Source organism: Globicephala melas, chromosome 1 (genome assembly GCF_963455315.2).
Source record: "Globicephala melas chromosome 1, mGloMel1.2, whole genome shotgun sequence".
Lineage (NCBI taxonomy): Eukaryota > Metazoa > Chordata > Mammalia > Artiodactyla > Delphinidae > Globicephala > Globicephala melas.
In genome coordinates, this window is record NC_083314.1 from 58,103,190 (window position 1) to 58,124,516 (window position 21,327).

Consider the following 21,327-nt stretch of genomic DNA (forward strand, 5'->3'; position numbering starts at 1 on the left):
TGGGCTTGTCATATATGGCCTTTTTATGTTGAGGAAAGTTCCCTCTATGCCTACTTTCTGCAGGGTTTTTATCATAAATGGGTGTTGAATTTTGTCAAAAGCTTTCTCTGCATCTATTGAGATGATCATATGGTTTTTCTTCTTCAATTTGTTAATATGGTTTATCACATTGATAGATTTGCGTATATTGAAGAATCCTTGCATTCCTGGAATAAACCCCACTTGATCATGGTGTATGATCCTTTTAATGTGCTGTTGGATTCTGTTTGCTAGTATTTTGTTGAGGATTTTTGCATCTATGTTCATCAGTGATATTGGCCTGTAGTTTTCTTTCTTTGTGACATCCTTGTCTGGTTTTGGTATCAAGGTGATGGTGGCCTCGTAGAAGGAGTTTGGGAGTGTTCCTCCCTCTGCTATATTTTGGAAGAGTTTGAGAAGGATAGGTGTTAGCTCTTCTCTAAATGTTTGGTAGAATTCGCCTGTGAAGCCATCTGGTCCTGGGCTTTTCTTCGTTGGAAGATTTTTAATCACAGTTTCAATTTCAGTGCTTGTGATTGGTCTGTTCATATTTTCTATTTCTTCCTGATTCAGTCTTGGCAGGTTGTGCATTTCTAAGAATTTGTCCATTTCTTCCAGATTGTCCATTTTATTGGCATAGAGTTGCTTGTAGTAATCTCTCATGATCTCTTTTATTTCTGCAGTATCAGTTGTTACCTCTCCTTTTTCATTACTAATTCTATTGATTTGAGTCTTCTCCCTTTTTTTCTTGATGAGTCTGGCTAGTGGTTTATCTATTTTGTTTATCTTCTCAAAGAACCAGCTTTTAGTTTTATTGATCTTTGCTATTGTTTCCTTTATTTCTTTTTCATTTATTTCTGATCTGATTTTTATGATTTCTTTCCTTCTGCTAGCTTTGGGGTTTTTTTGTTCTTCTTTCTCTAATTGCTTGAGGTGCAAGGTTAGGTTGTTTATTCTAGATGTTTCCTGCTTCTTAAGGTGGGCTTGTATTGCTATAAACTTCCCCCTTAGAACTGCTTTTGCTGCATCCCACAAGTTTTGGGTCATTGTGTCTCCATTGTCATTTGTTTCTAGGTATTTTTTGATTTCCTCTTTGATTTCTTCAGTGATCACTTCATTATTAAGTAGTGTATTGTTTAGCCTCCATGTGTTTGTATTTTTTACAGATCTTTTCCTGTAATTGATATCTAGTCTCATGGCATTGTGGTCAGAAAAGATACTTGATACAATTTCAATTTTCTTAAATTTACCAAGGCTTGATTTGTGACCCAAGATATGATCTATCCTGGAGAATGTTCTATGAGCACTTGAGAAAAATGTGTATTCTGTTGTTTTTGGATGGAGTGTCCTATAAATATCAATTAAGTCCATCTTGTTTAATGTATCATTTAAAGCTTGTGTTTCCTTATTTATTTTCATTTTGGATGATCTGTCCATGGGTGAAAGTGGAGTGTTTAAGTCTCCTACTATGAATGTGTTACTGTCGATTTCCCCTTTTATGGCTGTTAGTATTTGCCTTATGTATTGAGGTGCTCCTATGTTGGGTGCATAAATATTTACAATTGTTATATCTTCTTCTTGGATCGATCCCTTGATCATTATGTAGTGTCCTTCTTTGTCTCTTTTAATAATCCTTATTTTAAAGTCTATTTTGTCTGATATGAGAATTGCTACTCCAGCTTTCTTTTGGTTTCCATTTGCATGGAATATCTTTTTCCATCCCCTTACTTTCAGTCTGTATGTGTCTCTAGGTCTGAAGTGGGTCTCTTGTAGACAGCATATATATGGGTCTTGTTTTTGTATCCATTCAGCTAATCTGTGTCTTTTGGTGGGAGCATTTAGTCCATTTACATTTAAGGTAATTATCGATATGTATGTTCCTATTCCCATTTTCTAAATTGTTTTGGGTTCGTTATTGTAGGTCTTTTCCTTCTCTTGTGTTTCTTGCCTAGAGAAGATCCTTTAGCATTTGTTGTAAAGCTGGTTTGGTGGTGCTGAACTCTCTCAGCTTTTGCTTGTCTGTAAAGGTTTTAATTTCTCCATCAAATCTGAATGAGATCCTTGCTGGGTAGAGTAGCCTTGGCTGCAGGTTTTTCTCCTTCATCACTTTCAGTATGTCCTGCCACTCCCTTCTGGCTTGTAGGGTTTCTGCTGAGAGATCAGCTGTTAACCTTATGGGGATTCCCTTATGTGTTATTTGTTGTTTTTCCCTTGCTGCTTTTAATATGCTTTCTTTGTATTTAATTTTTGACAGTTTGATTAATATGTGTCTTGGCGTATTTCTCCTTGTATTTATCCTGTATGGGACTCTCTGTGCTTCCTGGACTTGATTAACGATTTCCTTTTCCATATTAGGGAAGTTTTCAACTATAATCTCTTCAAATATCTTTTCAGTCCCTTTCTTTTTCTCTTCTTCTTCTGGAACCCCTATAATTCGAATGTTGGTGCGTTTAATGTTGTCCCAGAGGTCTCTGAGACTGTCCTCAGTTCTTTTCATTCTTTTTTCTTTATTCTGCTCTGCAGTAGTTATTTCCACTATTTTATCTTCCAGGTCACTTATCCGTTCTTCTGCCTCAGTTATTCTGCTATTGATCCCATCTAGAGTACTTTTAATTTAATTTATTGTGTTGTTCATCGTTGCTTATTTCATCTTTAGTTCTTCTAGGTCCTTGTTAACTGATTCTTGCATTTTGTCCATTCTATTGTCCATTCTATCTCCAAGTTTTCGGATCATCCTTACTATCATTTTTCTGAATTCTTTTTCAGGTAAGCTGCCTATTTCCTCTTCATTTGTTAGGTCTGGTGCATTTTTTATCTTTCTCCTTTATCTGCTGTGTGTTTTTCTGTCTTCTCATTTTGCTTATCTTACTGTGTTTGGGGTCTCCTTTTTGCAGGCTGCAGGTTCGTAGTTCCTGCTGTTTTTGATGTCTGTCCCCAGTGGCTAAGGTTGGTTCAGTGGGTTGTGTAGGTTTCCTGGTGGAGGGGACTAGTGCCTGTGTTGTGGTGGATGAGGCTGGATCTTGTCTCTCTAGTGGGCAGGTTCACGTCTGGTGGTGTGTTTGGGGTGTCTGTGGCCTTATTATTATTTTAGGCAGCCTCTCTGCTAATGGGTGGGGTTGTGTTCCTGTCTTGCTAGTTGTTTGGCATAGGTTGTCCAGCACTGTGGCTTGCTGGTCGTTGAGTGAAGCTGGGTGCTGGTGTTAAGATGGAGGTCTCTGGGAGATTTTCGCCGTTTGATATTATGTGGAGCTGGGAGGTCTCTTGTTGACCAGTGTCCTGAAGTTGGCTCTCCTACCTCAGAGGCAGAGCCCTGATTCCTGGCTGGAGCACCAAGAGCTTTTCATCCACACGGCTCAGAATAAAAGGGAGAAAAAGTAGAGGGAATTAGTAGAAGTATGAGGAAAGAAAGAAGGAAAGGAGGGAAGGAAGGAAGGAAGAAAGAAAGAAAGAAGCAAAGAAGGAAAGAAGGGAAGAAAGGAGGGAGGGAGGGAGGGAGGAAGGAAGGAAGGAGGGAAAGAAGGAAAAAAGACAGAAAGAAAGAAGATACAGTAAAAATAAAATAAAGTATAATAAAATTATTGAATTAAAAAATTCTTATTTAGAAAAAAAAGAAGGGACGGATAGAACCTTAGGACAAATGTTGGAAGCAAAGCTATACAGACAAAATCTTACACAAAAGCATACACATACACCCTCACTAAAAGAGGTAAAGGGGGAAAAATCATAAATCTTGCTGTCAGAGACCACCTCCTCAATTTGGGATGATTCGTTGTCTTTTGGGAGGTCTGAGGTCTTCTGCCAGCGTTCAGTAGGTGTTCTGTAGGAGTTGTTCTACGTGTAGATGTATTTCTGGTGTATCTGTGGGGAGGAAGGTGATCTCCGCGTCTTACTCTTCCGCCATCTTCCACTACTGTTTGTGTGCACATTATTTTTACCTTACACGTAATTTACCCTGAGAGATCACTATCAGAGTAAATGGCAGAGCTAGTACATGTCTGGTTTTGGACCTGTTTTTCCTCCCTACTCTCTCTCTGCGTGGTGGCTTCCCTTTGTGGCAGGAATAAACCGTGTTCTGTGGGAGTGGTTTTTTATATACTGCATACACATTCAGGGGAGGTCCCAGCTTACTTCTAGGTACTTAGGATAGTTACTTTTCCAAAGGCATCCTACCCTGCAGAGGAGAGAAAACTGTAATAAATGAATATACTGCACAAGGGATTATATAGTTCCACATGAACCCAAGGGAGTAGAAATATTTGACAGCTGGAAGCTCATTTCTTATACCACTAGTATCTCACAAAGTCCTGTCCTCTGTCATCAGTCTCAGGTTGCTAGTGTAATAGAGTTGAAGCATGAGGGCCATCAAGAGCTGGGGGAAAAACTGGGCCACCGCTTTCTTGTAAGAACCAATAGGCAGCAATGTGCACAGGGCCTGGGATGCCTATAAGGGAAGGAAAAAGGAGTCAAGAATGTAACCATCTCCCTTTAAACCCAGTCAGCAGTGGTGAGGTGGGTGGAAAGGCAGGGACTCTGCAACTCCTCCCCCAAATTCCTTGAAGGAAGCCTGAAGCATGCATGTGTATTCATTCATTCAATAACAGTTACTCAGTCCATTTTGAAGCAGGAACTGCACCAAGCATTCTCTGACCATGGGCTCCCAAATCACTATCAACAGTGCCTGATTGCCAAACCAGCAGGAAGCAAGCTGATTCTCAAGGAAGGCATACCTCCCAAGGCTCCATGCCTATGTGCTCATGAAGAATAGTCTTGCCAGTAACCCAGGTCCTCCCAGTGCTTCAACAATCCAGGGCAGTGAAATATTTAAGGAGGGGCATGCCAGGTCAACTAACAAATTTTTTGGTCTACTGACCACTACAATACCCACTCTATCAGAGAAACACATCTCACCACCTCACATTTGTGGAGGATTATCCAGTTTTCCCCCTCTTATATGTCTGCAAGGCTTGAATTTACTCCCAGGAGTGGCGATTTGGGTGCTTGGGAGATATATAATGATGGACACAAATGAGGTTTGGCCTTCACATGCCTATCAAGAGTCTGTGTGATCTGGCTGGTGGCTACCTCTCTGATACCATCTCCTACACCTTCACCCTTGCTCAGTACTCTCCAGATGTTTTGGCCTCCTTGCTTCACTGATATACCAGGTAAGCTCCCGTCACCACGTGGCTTTTGCCCTTCTCTCTGTCTAGAACTCTCATGCCCAGATATCTGCAAGGATCACTCCCTCACCTCATTCAGGTCTCTGATTCGATGTCACTGCAGCAGAGAGACCTGCCCTGACCAATTTACCTAAACCTTCCCTGCCACTTTCTTTTCCCCACCCCACTTTATATCTCTTCTAAGCTTTGTATCATCTGACACATAACACATTTTTTTGGTTCATTGTCTGTGTCTCTTACAAGAATGTAAGCTTCATGATCGAGGTGTGACATGTAGTAGGCATTCAATAAATATGTGTTGAGTGAATGAATGAATGAATGGATGAGAGCCAGATTGTGTCAAGGAAGTATGACTCAGACTGCGAGCAGATAGGGATTTTCACGACTAAGAAAACAACACCAGGAAAAAGAAACACTCATTGTATTATTTACCGCCACGGGCATCATGTTAGTAGTGTCAAGAGAGAAATGTCTTCTTTCCGTTTTTCTTTCTTCCATTGTCCCAGGCTTTCCTTTCAGTATCAACAAGATTGTCTTCAGCACAAGTGGAGCCACACTTGACTCAGAACCAGCCGCCTGCCACATCAGCATCAGAGTGCTGCAAACACAGCCCCCCATCCCCGATAATGAAAATCATACGTTTTTCATTTCCTACTCAACACTGTGACACAAATCAGGAAAAGAGTCTTGGTTTTACATCTTTATAGTGCGAAGAAACTGCAGACAAGTCCAAAACTAACTGATATTCCCATTTCCAAATGATCCCATTAAGTTTCTTGTCCTTGAAAACAGGGGAAGAATTTCAGTATGGTCTTGTGGAAAATACAGACTGTAAGTCTGCAAGTTCATTTCCTACTGCTATTTAAATACCTGTCCAGCTCAATATCAGGAACTGATCAGCTTTCTGTACTCCATACTCTTCCCTCCCACCTTGTGACCTTGTTTGTCTAGGGATAATAGAGTATTTAAAAACTGGTACGGAAATACAAATTAATATATAAATAAATATATCAATTAAAAAAACTAGGTAAAAAGCTAACTAAATTAAAGAAAAACTACATAACTTAAAAATTAGAAAATTAAATTTAAAAACTAGGGCTTCCCTGGTGGCGCAATGGTTGAGAGTCCGCCTGCCGATGCAGGAGACACGGGTTCGTGCCCTGGTCCGGGAAGATCCCACATGCCACGGAGCGGCTGGGCCCGTGACCCATGGCCACTGAGCCTGCATGTCCAGAGCCTGTGCTCTGCAGCGGGAGAGGCCACAATAGTGAGAGAGGCCCGCGTACCGCAAAAAAAACAAAACAAAACACTGAGCCATTTCCCCAAATGTCACACATATAGTCAGTGACACAGATGTAACTAGAACCCTGACTTCTCAATCTCCAATTCCTGAGCTCCTTTCCCTACATACCTGTCACACTTCAAGATTATTCTTACTATTGCTCATCTTAAAAACTGCTATATGTCAAGCCATGCTGGGTTCTGAACTCTGTTGTTCTTTCTCTTTGCATTTAGGTTCCTGATATGGGGGCCTGGTCCCTCAGAACATGGACACACCTATCTCTCTAGAACCCCAGTACTCAGTTGCTTTTATCTGCAGGGCTTATTCGTAGTACCATGCTTAGAACCACATGGACATCAAATCTCTCAAGCCCTGTCTCATTCTCTTACCTCTTGATCACACCTTCTTTCTGTTTCTCTGTTTAAGCTTACCTACAAATCCCAGTTTTTCTACCTCAATCCTCACCTACTATTGCACAAGACCTGCTAGTGACTATTTTAATTTTCACCTAATTCTAATTATGTTTGCTTTCTGTACCTCCTCAGTACACACTGTTTGTAATGGATTCATTGGAAGCTTTTATCTTATATCCATATGGGTATATTCACTCTCCTCAACAAAATGCTTGAAGGCTGGTAACTTTACACACAGTGGGTACTTAGTTCCTAAATGAGAAAACACTGAGTCTTATGAATATTTTTAGTGTCCAAGAATTTTCTAAATAGTAAAATACTTTGTGAGTTTAAGCTTCCTAAAAAATACAATCTTTAAGTTGGAAATAGAAAGTCGGTCATATAATTGGTTTAGCATTTTGTTGATTTCATTGCCCTCTTACAGACATTAACTAATTTAATCCATATAACAGCTTTATAGATGAAAAGAACTTTCCTCATTTCACAGATGAGGAAATTGAGGATCAAGGAGTTTATGAAACTTACATGATGTCACACAGGATATAAGCGTGAAGGCTGGGATGCAATTCATTTTCATATGTTTCCAAAGCCTGAATCCTTTCCATAATGTAATTTCCTGCCTTTTATACTGTTAATAGTAGAGAAGTAATACCTTCCCTTCCAAGGTACAAACTATAGAAATGCAGTGGTGTGATTTAATAAGCTCCTCTAACGTGGCTGTTAGATTCATAGTGTCACGTAGGCTCACCTTAGCATACTTCCTTCTTAAATATTTCTCATGACCCTGGATCATGAATTTCAGATAAACAGTTAAGGGACAGGGACAGGTAAAATCCCCAATTATACCTGGGAATTTGAAATGTTTTATGATCTAATTGGTGGTTGGAAATATGTCTGTCCTTCATAAATGAGAAAAAAACACTATGAATTTTATCACGTGGGGAAAAAACCATTATAAGTTTGAGAAGAGGTTTTTCAATGTGGGATATGCAGCAGAACACAATTTAAATCCTCAGATAAATAATAGCAACAGTTATGATTTCTTGATGGTCCACTGTGTGCCACATATTTTACGAAGATATGAATACTTTAGATGATCTTATTTAAGCCTTACAATCATCCTATGTGGTACAAAAATAGATATTCTCTTTCAGAAAAAAAGAAACCAGATCTGATTTGTTCAGGTCTGTCTGACTCTGGAGACTGAACAAACTCTGTGGAAGGGGTGAGAGGGGCCTTACTTGTCTGCTGGGACTGGGTAGTCCATAAGTTGAAAGATGACCTTCTTTGGTGAAGTACGTGTCAACAAGGTAATGACCCTCAACATAACTTGCTTCAAAATGGGAGAAGCATTTCCACACAATTGTTTATAAATAACATCCACAATTTTAGACACCTGGAAAAGCAATTTCACAGGTCAACAAGAGTCTCTAGTTGCACAGCCACCTCTAACTGAGGCGTTTCTTAGACAAAAGAATTCAGTCTTTCTCAGAATGACCAAGGCAGCAATTAACATACAAATAAGCACTAGAGGAAAGCATATTTATGTGTATTACTACACAATGAAAATGTTTATTTGGATGAGAAACATATGCATTTATTTTTTTCTTCCGATTTTATTGAGATATAGTTGTCATAAAGCACTGTATAAGTTTAAAGTGCATAGCATAACGATTTGACTTACATCGTGAAATTATTACCACAATAAGTTTAGTAAACATCTATCACCTCATATAGATACAAAATAAAAGGAAAAGAGAAAATATTTCCTTATGAAGAGAACTCTTAGGATTTACTCTCTCAGTAACTTTCATATATAACATAAAGCAGTGTTAATTACATTTATCATGCTGTGCATTACATCCCTAGTACTTATTTATCTTCTAACTGGAAATTGCCCCTCCCACCAGCCTCTGGTAACCACAAATCTGATCTCCTTTTCAATGAGTTTGTTTATTTATTTTTGAAGTATAATTAACCTATAACACTATGTTAATTCCTGGTGCACAACATAGTGATTCTGTATTTCTATACGTTACAAAATGTTCACCATGTTAAGTGTAGTTACCATCTGTCATTGTGCAAAGATACTATATTATTCTTGATTTTATAAGTTTCCCACACTGTACATTTTGTCCCCATTACTCACCAGAGTCTATGTCTCCAGGTGAGTCCAAGTTGCCTCCTGCCTCTCTAGGAGGCTCTCCAAGATCAGTAAGTGGGTCTGACCCAGGCTCCTTTCAAATTACTGCTTCTGCCCTGGGTCTTGTGGAGCATGTGAGGTTTACTATGTCCCCTTTAAGAGTGAAGTCTTTGTTTCTAACAGCCCTCTGGCTCTCCTGAAAGCAAGCCCCACAGACCTTCAAAGCCAGATGTTCTGGGGACCCATCTTTCTGGTGCAGGACCCCCAGGTTGGGTAGCCCAATGTGGGGTTTTGACCCCTCGCTCCTTGGGCAGAACCTCTGAAATTGTGATTATCCTCCTGTTTGTGGGTCGCCTCCTTGGGTGTGTGGATATTGACTGTACAGTGTCTCTGCCCTTCCTACTCATCTCATTGTGCTTCCTTCTTTACAGCTTTAGTTGTAGATTTTTTCTGCTAGTTTTCTGGTCTTTCTCATCAATAGTTGCTCTGTAAATAGTTGTAATTTTGGTGTACCTGTTGGAGTAGGTGAGCTCAGGGCTCTCCTATTCTGCCATCTTGGCTGCCTCCCAATCTATATGCATTTATGGATAGTGGGAGAATACCCATGTTTTTTTTAAAAAAAGTTTATTTTGGATGGGTAGACTTTATTGTATAAAACATATAAGCTCAATTCAAAAAGCATATATACAATATAATTTGAGTCCTTTAAAAAGAAAGTCAAAATAATGGAACAGAATAACAAGAGAACAATATACTTCTGAAAACATTTTGACAATTAAAGGAGATATGAATCTATATTTTGAAGGAGTGAACTATGTGTTGAGGGAATGGACTAGATGGTAAAAACTGAATCATAATCTTTCAAATTTTCTTTATAGGCTCCAAGTTAGTTTTATTTTTTCCTTGTTTTCTGGCTGTATTCTTTTTTTAAAAAATTATTATTATTTTTAACATCTTTATAGGAGTATAATTGCTTTACAATGGTGTGTTAGTTTCTGCTTTATAACAAAGTGAATCAGTTATACATACACATATGTTCCCATATCTCTTCCCTCTTGCGTCTCCCTCCCTCCCACCCTCCCTATCCCACCCCTCTAGGTGGTCACAAACCACTGAGCTGATCTCCCTGTGCTATGCAGCTGCTTCCCACTTGCTATCTATTTTACGTTTGGTAGTATACATATGTCCATGCCACTCTCTCACTTTGTCCCAGCTTATCCTTCCCCCTCCTCATATCCTCAAGTCCATTCTCTAGTAGGTCTGTGTCTTTATTCCTGTCTTACCCCTAGGTTCTTCATGACCTTTTTTTTTTTCCCCTTAGATTCCATATATATGTGTTAGCATACGGTACTTGTTTTTATCTTTCTGACTTACTTCACTCTGTATGACAGACTCTAGGTCCATCCACCTCACTACAAATATCTCAATTTCGTTTCTTTTCATGGCTGAGTAATATTCCACTGTATATATGTGCCACATCTTCTTTATCCATTCATCTGATGATGGACACTTAGGTTGCTTCCATGTCCTGGCTATTGTAAATAGAGCTGCAATGAACATTTTGGTACATGACTCTTTTTGAATTATGGTTTTCTCTGGGTATATGCCCAGTAGGGGGGTTGCTGGGTCATATGGTATTTCTATTTGTAGTTTTTTAAGGCACCTCCATACTGTTCTCCACAGTGGCTGTAACAATTTACATTCCCACCAACAGAGCAAGAGTGTTCCCTTTTCTCCACACCCTCTCCAGCATTTATTGTTTCTAGATTTTTTGATGATGGCCATTCTGACTGGTGTGAGATGATAACTCATTGTAGTTTTGATTTGCATTTCTCTAATGATTAATGATGTTGAGCATTCTTTCATGTGTTTGTTGGCACTCTGTATATCTTCTTTGGAGAAATGTCTATTTAGGTCTTCTGCCCATTTTTGGATTGGGTTGTTTGTTTTTTGTTATGGAGCTGCATGAGCTGCTTGTAAATCTTGGAGATTAATCCTTTGTCAGTTGCTTCATTTGCAAATATTTTCTCCCATTCTGAGGGTTGTCTTTTGGTCTTGTTTATGGTTTCCTTTGCCGTGCAAAAGCTTTGAAGTTTCATTAGGTCCCATTTGTTTATTTTTGTTTTTATTTCCATTTCTCTAGGAGGTGGGTCAAAAAGGATCTTGCTGTGATTTATGTCATAGAGTGTTCTGCCTATGTTTTCCTCTAAGAGTTTGATAGTGTCTGGCCTTACATTTAGGTCTTTAATCCAAAAAATTATTATTGAAATATAGTTTGTGTTAGTTTCAGGTATACATCACAGTAATTCAGTAATTCTTTTTCACATTCTTTTTCCTTATAGGTTATTACAAAATATTGAGTATAGTTCCCTGTGCTATACAGTAGATCCCTGTTGATTATCTATTTTACATACAATAGTATAAATATATTTGTCCCAACCTCCTAATTTATCCTTCCCCCCAACTTCCCCTTTGCTAACCATGTTTCGCTTTCTATATCTATGAGTCACTTTCAACTTTGTAAGTAAGTTCATATGTATCTGTTTTTTTTTAGATTCCACATATAAGCGATATCACATGATATTTCTCTTACTTGTATGGTTTATTTCACTTAGTATGATAATCTCTAGGTCCATCCATGTTGCTGCAAATGGCATCATTTCATTCTTTTTTACGGCTGAGTAATATTCCATTGGATATATGTATACCACACGTCTTTATCCATTCATCTGTCGATGGAAATTTAGGTTGCTTCCATGTCTTAGCTATTGTAAATGGTGCTGCAGTGAATATTGGGGTGCATGTTACTTTTTGAATTACAGTTTTATCTAGATATATGCCCAGAAGTGGGATTTCTGGATCATCTGGTACCTCTATTTTTAGTTTTTTACAGAACCTCCATACTGTTGTCCACAGTGGCTGCACCAATTTAAATTCCCACTTAGAGTGTAGGAGGGTTCCTTTTTCTCCATATCCTCTCCAGCATTTATTATTTGTAGACTTTTTTTTGAAATAAATTTATTTATTTATGTATTTATTTTTGGCTGCATTGGGTCTTCATTGTTGCATACGAGCTCTCTCTACTTGCAGTGAGCCAGGGCTACTCTTTGTTGCGGTGTGTGGGCTTCTCATTGTGGTGGCTTCTCTTGTTGCGGAGCATGGGCTCTCCTCTTGTGGGCTTCAGTAGTTGCTGCATGTGGGCTCAGAAGTTGTGGCTCACAGGCTCAGTAGTCATGGCTTGTGGGCTCTAGAGTGCAGGCTCAGTAGTTTTGGTGCATGGGTTTAGCTGCTCCATGGCATGTGGGATCTTCCTGGACCAGGGCTTGAACCCGTGTCCCCTGCATTGGCAAGAGGATTCTTAGCCACTTTACAACCAGGGAAGTCCCTCTTTGTAGACTTTTTGATGATGGCCATACTGAATGGTGTGAGGTGATACTTTATTGTAGTTTTCATTTGCATTTCTCTAATAATTAGTGATATTAGGTATCTTTTCATCTGCCTGTTGGCCATCTGTATATCTTCTTTGGAGAAATGCCTATTTAGATCTGCCCATTTTTTGATTGAGTTATTTGTTTTTTTTTGATATTGAGCTGCATGAGCTGTTTGTATGTTTTGGAAATGAAACTCTTTTTGGTTGCAAATATTTTCTCCATTCTGTAGGCTGTATTTTGTTGTACTTATAGTTTCCTTTGGTGTACAAAAGCTTTTACATTTAATTAGATCTCATTTGTTTATTTTTGTTTTTATTTCCATTACTCTAGGAGACTGATCTGAAAAGATATTGCTGAGATTTATGTCAAAGAGTGTTCTGCCTATGATTTACTCTAGGAGTTTTATAGTATCTGGCCTTACGTTTAGGTCTTTAATCCATTTTGAGTTTGTTTTTTTATATGGTGTTAGAGAATGTTCATCTCACTCTTTTACATGTAGCTGTCCAGATTTCTCAGCACCATTTGTTAAAGAGATTGTCTTTTCTCCATTGTATATTCTTGTCTCCTATGTCATAGATTAATTGACCATAGGTGGGTTTATTTCTGGGCTTTTTATCCTGTTACATTGATCTGTATGTCTGTTTTTGTGCCAGGACCATACTGTTTTGACTACTGTAGCTTTGTAGTATAGAATGAGTTCTGAAGTGTTCCTTACTCTGCAGTGTTTTTGGAAGTTTCAGCAGTATAGATGTTTTCTCTATATGTTTAGTATAATTTGCCTGTGAAGCCATCTGGTCTGGGACTTTTGTTTGTTGGGAGTTGTTCTGTTTTAATTTTTGAATTTTAATTAATTAATTTATTTATACAGCAGGTTCTTATTAGTCATCAGTTTTATACACATCAGTGTATACATGTCAATCCCAATCGCCCAATTCATCACACCACCACCCTGACCCCCCGCCGCTTTCCCCCCTTGGTGTCCATAAGTTTGTTCTCTACATCTGTGTCTCAATTTCTGCCCTGCAAACCGGTTCATCTGTACCATTTTTCTAGGTTCCACATATATGTGTTAATATACTATATTTGTTTTTCTCTTTCTGACTTACTTCACTCTCTATGACAGTATCTAGATCCATCCATGTCTCAACAAATGACCCAATTCGTTCCTTTTTATGGCTGAATAATATTCCACTGTATATATGTAACACATCTTCTTTATCCATTTGTCTGTCGATGGGAATTTAGGTTGCTTCCATGACCTGGCTATTGTAAATAGTGCTGCAATGAACATTGGGGTACATGTGTCTTTTTGAATTATGGTTTTCTCTGGGTATAAGCCCAGTAGTGGGATTGCAGGATCATACGGTAATTCTATTTTTAGTTTTTTAAGGAACCCCCATACTGTTCTCCATAGTGGCTGTATCAATTTACATTCCCACCAACAGTGCAAGAGTGTTCCCTTTTCTCCACACCCTCTCCAGCATTTATTGTTTCTAGATTTTTTGATGATGGGCATTCTAACTGGTGTGAGATGACATCTCATTGTAGTTTTGATTTGCATTTCTCTAATGATTAATGATGTTGAGCATTCTTTCATGTGTTTGTTGGCAGTCTGTATATCTTCTTCGGAGAAATGTCTATTTAGGTCTTCCGCCCATCTTTGGATTGGGTTGCTTGTTTTTTTGATATTGAGCTGCATGAGCTACTTGTAAACTTTGGAGATTAATCCTTTGTCAGTTGCTTCATTTGCAAATATTTTCTCCCATTCTGAGGGTTGTCTTTTGGTCTTGTTTATGGTTTCCTTTGCTGTGCAAAAGCTTTGAAGTTTCATTCGGTCCCATTTGTTTATTTTTGTTTTTATTTCCATTTCTCTAGGAGGTGGGTCTAAAAGGATCTTGCTGTGATTTATGTCACAGAGTGTTCTTCCTATGTTTTCCTCTAAGAGTTTTATAGTGTCCAGTCTTACATTTAGGTCTCAAATCCATTTTGAGTTTGTTTTTGTGTATGGTGTTAGGGAGTGTTCTAATTTCATTCTTTTCCATATAGCTGTCCAGTTTTCCCAGCACCACTTATTGAAGAGACTGTCTTTTCTCCATTGTATATCCTTCCCTATTTTGTCACAGATTAGTTGACCATAGGTGCGTGGGTTTATCTCTGGGCTTTCTGTCTTGTTCCATTGATCTATCTTTCTGCTTTTGTGCCAGTACCATATTGTCTTGATTACTGTAGCTTTGTAGTATAGTCTGAAGGCAGGGAGTCTGATTCTTCCAGCTCCACTTTTTTCCCTCAAGACTGCTTTGGCTATTTGGAGTCTTTTGTGTCTCCATACAAATTTTAAGATTTTTTGTTCTGGTTCTGTAAAAAAATGCCATTGGTAATATGATAGGGATTGCACTGAATGTGTAGATTGCTTGGGGTAGTATAGTCATTTTCAAAATATTGATTCTTCCAATTAAAGAACATGGTATATCTCTCCATCTGTTGGTATCATCTTTAATTTCTTTCATCAGTGTCTTATAGTTTTCTACATAAAGTTCTTTTTTCTCCCTAGGTAGGTTTATTCCTAGGTATTTTATTCTTTTTGTTGCAGTGGTAAATGGGAGTGTTTCCTTAATTTCTCTTTCAGATTTTTCATCATTAGTGTATAGGAATGCAAGAGATTTCTGTGCATTAATTTTGTATCCTGCAACTTTACCAAATTCATTGATTAGCTCTAGTAGTTTTCTGGTGGCATCTTTAGGATTCTCTATGTATAGTATCATGTCATCTGCAAACAGTGACAGTTTTACTTCTTCTTTTCCAATTTGTATTCCTTTTATTTCTTTTTCTTCTCTGACTGCCGTGGCTAGGACTTCCAAAACTATCTTGAATAATAGTGGTGAGAGTGGACATCCTTGTCTTGTTACTGATCTTAGAGGAAATGCTTTCAGTTTTTCACCATTGAGAATGATGTTTGCTGTGGATTTGTCATATATGGCCTTTATTATGTTCAGGTAGGTTCCCTCTATGCCCACTTTCTGGAGAGTTTTTATCATAAATGAGTATTGAAGTTTGTCGGAAGCTTTTTCTGCATCTATTGAGATGATCATATGGTTTTTATTCTTCAATTTGTTAATATGATGTATCACATTGATTGATTTGCATATATCGAGGAATCCTTGCATCCCTGGGATAAATCCCACTTGATCATGGTGTATGACCCGTTTAATGTGTTGTTGTATTCTGTTTGCTAGTATTTTGTTGAGGATTTTTGCATCTATATTCATCAGTGATATTGGTCTGTAATTTTCTTTTTTTGTAGTATTTTTGTCTGGTTTTGGTATCAGGGTGATGGTGGCCTAATAGAATGAGTTTGGGAGTGTTCCTTCCTTGGCAGTTTTTTGGAAGAGTTTGAGAAGGATGGGTGCTAACTCTTCTCTAAATGTATGATAGAATTCACCTGTGAAGCCATCTGGTCCTGGACTTTCGTTTGTTGGAAGATTTTTATTCACGGTTTCAATTTCATGACTTGTGATTTGTCTGTTCATATTTTCTATTTCTTACTGGTTCAGTCTTTGCAGTTTGTACCTTTCTAAGAGTTTGTCCCTTTCTTCTAGGTTGTCCATTTTATTGGCATACAGTTGCTTGTAGTAATGTCTTATGGTCCTTTGTATTTCTGTGGTGTCTGTTATACCTTCTCCTTTTTCATTTCTAATTTTATTGATTTGGACCCTCTAGTTTTTCTTCTTGGTGAGGCGGCTAAAGGTTTATCACTTTTAAAAATGTTTTCAGATAATGAGCTTTTATTTTCATTAATCTTTTCTACTGCTTCCTTGGTCTCTATTTCATTTATTTCTGCTCTGAACTTTATGATTTCTTTCCACCTACTAACTTTGGGTTTGGTTTGTTTTTCTTTCTCTAGTTGCTTTAGGTGTAAGGTTAGGTTGTTCATTTGAGATTTTTCTTGTTTTCTGAAGTAAGCTTGTATCGCTACAGACTTCCCTGTTAGAACTCCTTTTGCTGCATCCCATAGATTTTGGATCGTTGTTTTCATTTTTATCTGTCTCTAGGTATTTTTTGATTTCCTCTTTGATTTCTTCAGTGATCTATTTGTTGTTTAGTAGCATATTGTTTAGCATCCATGTGTTTGTGTTTTTTACAGTGTTTTCTTATAGTTGATTTCTAATCTCATAGAATTGTGGGTGGAATAAATGCTTGATATGATTTCAGTTTTCTTAAATTTACTCAGGCTTGCTTTGTAGCTAGCATGTGATCTATCCTGGAGAATATTCCATGTAAACTTGAAAAGAATGTGTATTCTACTTCTTTCAGATGGAATGCTCTTTAAATGTCAATTAAGTCCATCTGGTCTAATCAGTCATTTAACACTATTATTGTGTTACTGTTAATTTCTCCTTTTTTGTCTGATAATGTTTGCCTTGTACATTGAGATGCTCCTATGTTGGGGGCATAAAAATTTACAATTGTTGTTTCTTCTTCTTGGGTTGATCCCTTGATCATTATGTAGTGTCCTTGTCTCTGGTAACAGTCTTTATATTAAAGTCTATTTTGTCTGATATGAGTATTGCTACTCCCACTCTCTTTTGATTTCCATTTGCATGGAATATCTTTTTCCATCCCCTCACTTTCAGTCTTTATGTGTCCCTAGATCTGAAGTGGGTATCTTGTAGGCAACGTATATATGAGTCTTATTTTTGTATCCATTCAGCCAATCTGCGTCATTTGGTTGGAGCATTTAACCCATCTACATTTAAGGTAATTATTGATATGGATGTTCTTATTGCCATTTTGTTAATTGTTTTGAATTTGTTTTCTGTAGGTCTTTTTTCTTTCCCTTTCCTCTTTTGTTCTCTTCTCTTGTGATTTGATGACTATCCTTAGTGTTGTGTTTGGATTCCTCTTTTGTTCTCTTTCTCTTTTGTTCTCTTTTCTCTTTTGTTCTCTTCTTTCCTCTTTTGTTCTCTTTCTCTTTTGTTCTCTTCTCTTGTGATTTGATGACTATCCTTAGTGTTGTGTTTGGATTCCTTTTTCTTTTTTGTGTTTATATCCATTATAGATTTTTGTTTTGCAGTTACCATGAGGTTTTGGTATAGTAGTCTCTCTCTCTATATATATACACACACATGATTGTTTTACATTGCTGATATCTTAATTTCAAATGCATTTAAAATATCTTGCATTTGTACTCTCCTCCTCTCATGATTACTGATTTTGAGATCATATTTGTGTGTGGATAATTTCCTACATTTACTGTAAGTTTGCCTTTACAGGTGAGCTACCACTCTCATAATTTTCTTGTTTCTAGTTGTGGCCTTTTCTTTTCCACTTAGAGCAGTTCCTTTAGCATTTATTGTAAAGCTCGTTTGGTGGTGCTGAGTTCTTTTAGCTTTTGCTTGTCTGTAAAGCTTTTGATTTCTCTATTGAATCTGAACGACAGCCTTGCTGGGGAGGGTATTCTTGGTTGTAGGTTTTTCCCTTTCATCACTTTAAATATATCATGCCACCCACTTCTGGCCTGCAGAGTTTCTGCTGACAAATCAGCTGATTCCCTTGTATGTTATTTTTTTGCTTTTCCCTTGTTGCTTTTAATGTTTTCTCTGTCTTTAATTTTTGTCCATTTGATTACTATGTGTTTAGGTGTGTTCTTCCTTGAGTTAATCCTTTATGGGATTCTCTGTGCTTCCTGAACTTGGGTGATTGTTTCCTTTCCCATGTAAGGGAAGTTTTCAGCTATTATCTCTTCAAATATTTTCTCAGGCCATTTCTCTCCCCCTTTATTTCTGGGACCTCTATAATGTGAATGTTGGTGCCTATGACCTTGTCCCAGAGGTCTCTTAAACTGTCTCCATTTACTTTCATTCTATTTTCTTTATTCTGCTCTGAAGCGGTGATTTCCACCACTCTCTCTTCCAGCTCACTGATTCATTCTTCTGCCTCATTTATTCTGCTGTTAATTCCTTCTAGTGTATTTTTCATTTCAGTTATTGTATTCTTATTTTCTAACTCTCTGATGAAAAGTTCTTGTAATTTCTTGCTCTGTGCATCCATTCTTTTCCTGAGTTCTTGGATCATCTTTAAGTTCATTACTCTGAACTCTTTCTTGGGTAGATTGCCTATCTCCATTTCACTTAGCTGTTCTTCTGGGGTTTTATCTTGTTCATTTTGTCTGGAATATATTCCTTTGCCATCTCTTTTTTTTAAATTTCTATTTGTATTTAATTTCTGTAGTAGCTTAGTTATGTTTCTCAACCTTGAAGAAGTGGCCCTCAGTAGGGGATGTCCTTTGTGTCACAGCAATACACTTTCCTCTTATCACCAAATGGCCAGGGACTAGCGGGTCCCAGGGTAGGTTCTGACCTGTGTTTGCACACTCAGTTCTGCAGCCTGTGGGATCATAATTTTCTTGCTTCTGGTGCCTGCCCCTTGGTGGGTGAGGCTGGTTTAGAGGCTTGTGCAGGCTTCCTGGTGAGAGGATCCAGTGCCTGCCTTCTGGTTGGTGGACCTGGGTCTTGGTCCTCTTGTGGGCAGGGCCATGTCAAGGGGTGTGTCTATTCGTGGCTATGGGCTCAGGAAGTCTTTAGACAGCATGTTTGCTGATGGGTGTGGCTGTGTTCCCACCTTGTTGGTTGTTTGGCCTGAGGAATCCCAACACTGGAGCCCACAGGCTGTTGGGTGAGGCCAGATCTCAGTGCCAAGGACCCAAGCAAGATATCTTCCTCCAGCCAGAGTTCACATAGATGAACACTCCGTGATATGTCCACCACCAGCTTTTATGACCCCAGAGAGAGCCACAGCTGCTCCCTGCCTTCCCAGGAGACCCTCCAAGACCAGCAGGTAAGTCTGGCCCAGGCTTCTATGAAATCACTGTTTTGCCCTGGGTCCCAGTATGCACAAGAACTTGTGTGTGCCAAGACTGGAGTCTCTGTTTCCCCCAGTCCTATGGAGCTCCTGCAGTCAAGCTCCATTGGCCTTCAAAGCCAAATACTCAGGGAGCTCCACCTCCTGATTCTGAGGAGACTGCCATGGAGCTCAGAGCTCTCACTCCTGTGGGAGAACTTATGTGATATGATTATTCTCCAGTTTGTGGGTCGCCCACCTGGATGGTATGGGATTTGGTTATATCACTATTGTGCCCCTTGTACCATCTCATTGTGGTTTCTTCTTTGTGTCTTTGGATGTAGAATATCTTTTTTAAAATAGATCTTTATTGGAGTATAATTGCTTCACAATACTGTGTTAGTTTCTGTTGCACAACAAAGCGAATCAGCCATATGCATACACATGTCCCCATATCCCCTCCCTCTTGAGCCTCCCTCCCACCCTCCCTATCCCATCCCTCTAGGTCATCACAAAGCACTGAGCCGATTTCCCTGTGCTATGTGGCTGCTTCCCACCAGCCAACTGTTTTACGTTCGGTAGTGTATATATGTCGATGCTACTCTCACTTTGCCCCAGCTTCGCCCTCCCACCCCATGTCCTCAAGTCCATTTTCTATGTCTACCTCTTTATTCCTGCCTTGCAATATCTTTTTTGGTAGGCTCCCGTCTTTTTTGTCAGTTGTTGTTCAGCAGTTGTGATTTTGGTGTACTTGTGAGAGGAGGTGAACTCGGGTCTTTCTACTCCACCATCTTGTCTTCAATCCCTCTTTATGTTTGAATAAGGAGAGTTTTAGCTAGACCTGGAATTTTTCTCAAACCAATGGTTGTATATTCAACATCAAATTTAACCTACCCAGATCACCTCACTTCTTATTTTGAAAGTACTTCTCAGAGACCATAAGCTGAAAAGTTGTTTGATGTAAATTTACATTCCATTGCAATTGCCTCGTATACAATTGAATTATCTGTGTCCAACCCTCTACTCTAAACAAACAAAATGAAGTTGTTTATTGTAAAACATTCATCCCACCACATATGCTCCAAGGTAAACATGAAATGGGAGACATAAACCAGTGATCTTCTCCAGAGTTCTCTTAACTATTGGGTTTCGAGCTTTTTCTTCTCATCCTCTTCCTCCTACTTTAAATGCAGCATGCCCCTAAAACAAGCCAGCTATGTTACTGTATGCTCAATTGTAGAAATGATGATTTCCTTCAGTCCTCAAGGAAAGACGTGCTGTGTTAGATTTATTTAGAAATAGTAAGCCCACAAACTATACTTGCAATTTAGGAGATTTTCAGGATAATTTTAATGCAATTTTTCATTATAACTGACTTTAGAATCCAACCCTGTTTAAGCCAAGAATCCAGTGTATTCAGTAGTTCAATTGTTTGTGGGAGCTGGGGTGGGGAAATAAGTTGCTGAACCCCATTTTTGTTCAGTTTATTTCTCCATGTTTAATGATTTCATTGTAGCACAGGCTAGGTTTCCACATCTAGTTTTCCAATTGGCTTCTTGTCTTCTCTAGGACCTGATATGGTTTTACCTAGCCTCCTTTTCTCACTGCATGAGAGAAGAACTTTTATTTTGTTAAAGAAATAACTGCTGCCCTCCAGCTTTCCCCTTGGTCTGCATGCCTTTTGGAATGCTCCTGTCTGTAGAAGCATGAGAGTTTGTAAGAAGCATTATTTCCCCTTTCCTGCTCTCTGAGTTTGAGTGCAAGCACTCAGTTTATCTACAGTCACATAACACTGCTATGTCAGGAGAGGGAACTGGGAGTTCAGCCCTTATGTCTCCATCAGGGCTGGTTTCATGGGCATGTGACCTATGCTTTTGCACAAGGTCCCACATTCAGAAGGTCCTTCACTTTGTTTAAACCTCTGCTGTCGTCATATTGAAATTTTTAATAAGTTTTTCCTTGAGTTTGTGTTTTGTAAGTGAAGTCCCATGGGACAATGGAGCCTGTGTGTGTATGTGTGTGT

The 21,327-nt window shown here is 38.7% G+C and overlaps 1 protein-coding gene across 1 annotated transcript in view; it reads right to left on the reverse strand.

The window, feature by feature from the left end:
* Nucleotides 1-21,327, reverse strand: part of MROH9 (maestro heat like repeat family member 9) — a 97,691-nt gene that overhangs the window by 22,795 nt on the left and 53,569 nt on the right. Inside the window, exons 10-12 of the mRNA XM_030875618.1 lie at nt 8,135-8,289; nt 5,631-5,796; nt 4,317-4,459 (exon numbers count right to left, since the gene is read on the reverse strand). Of these exons, the coding sequence (XP_030731478.1) occupies nt 4,317-4,459; nt 5,631-5,796; nt 8,135-8,289 (464 nt within the window). The remainder of the gene's footprint in view (nt 1-4,316; nt 4,460-5,630; nt 5,797-8,134; nt 8,290-21,327) is intronic.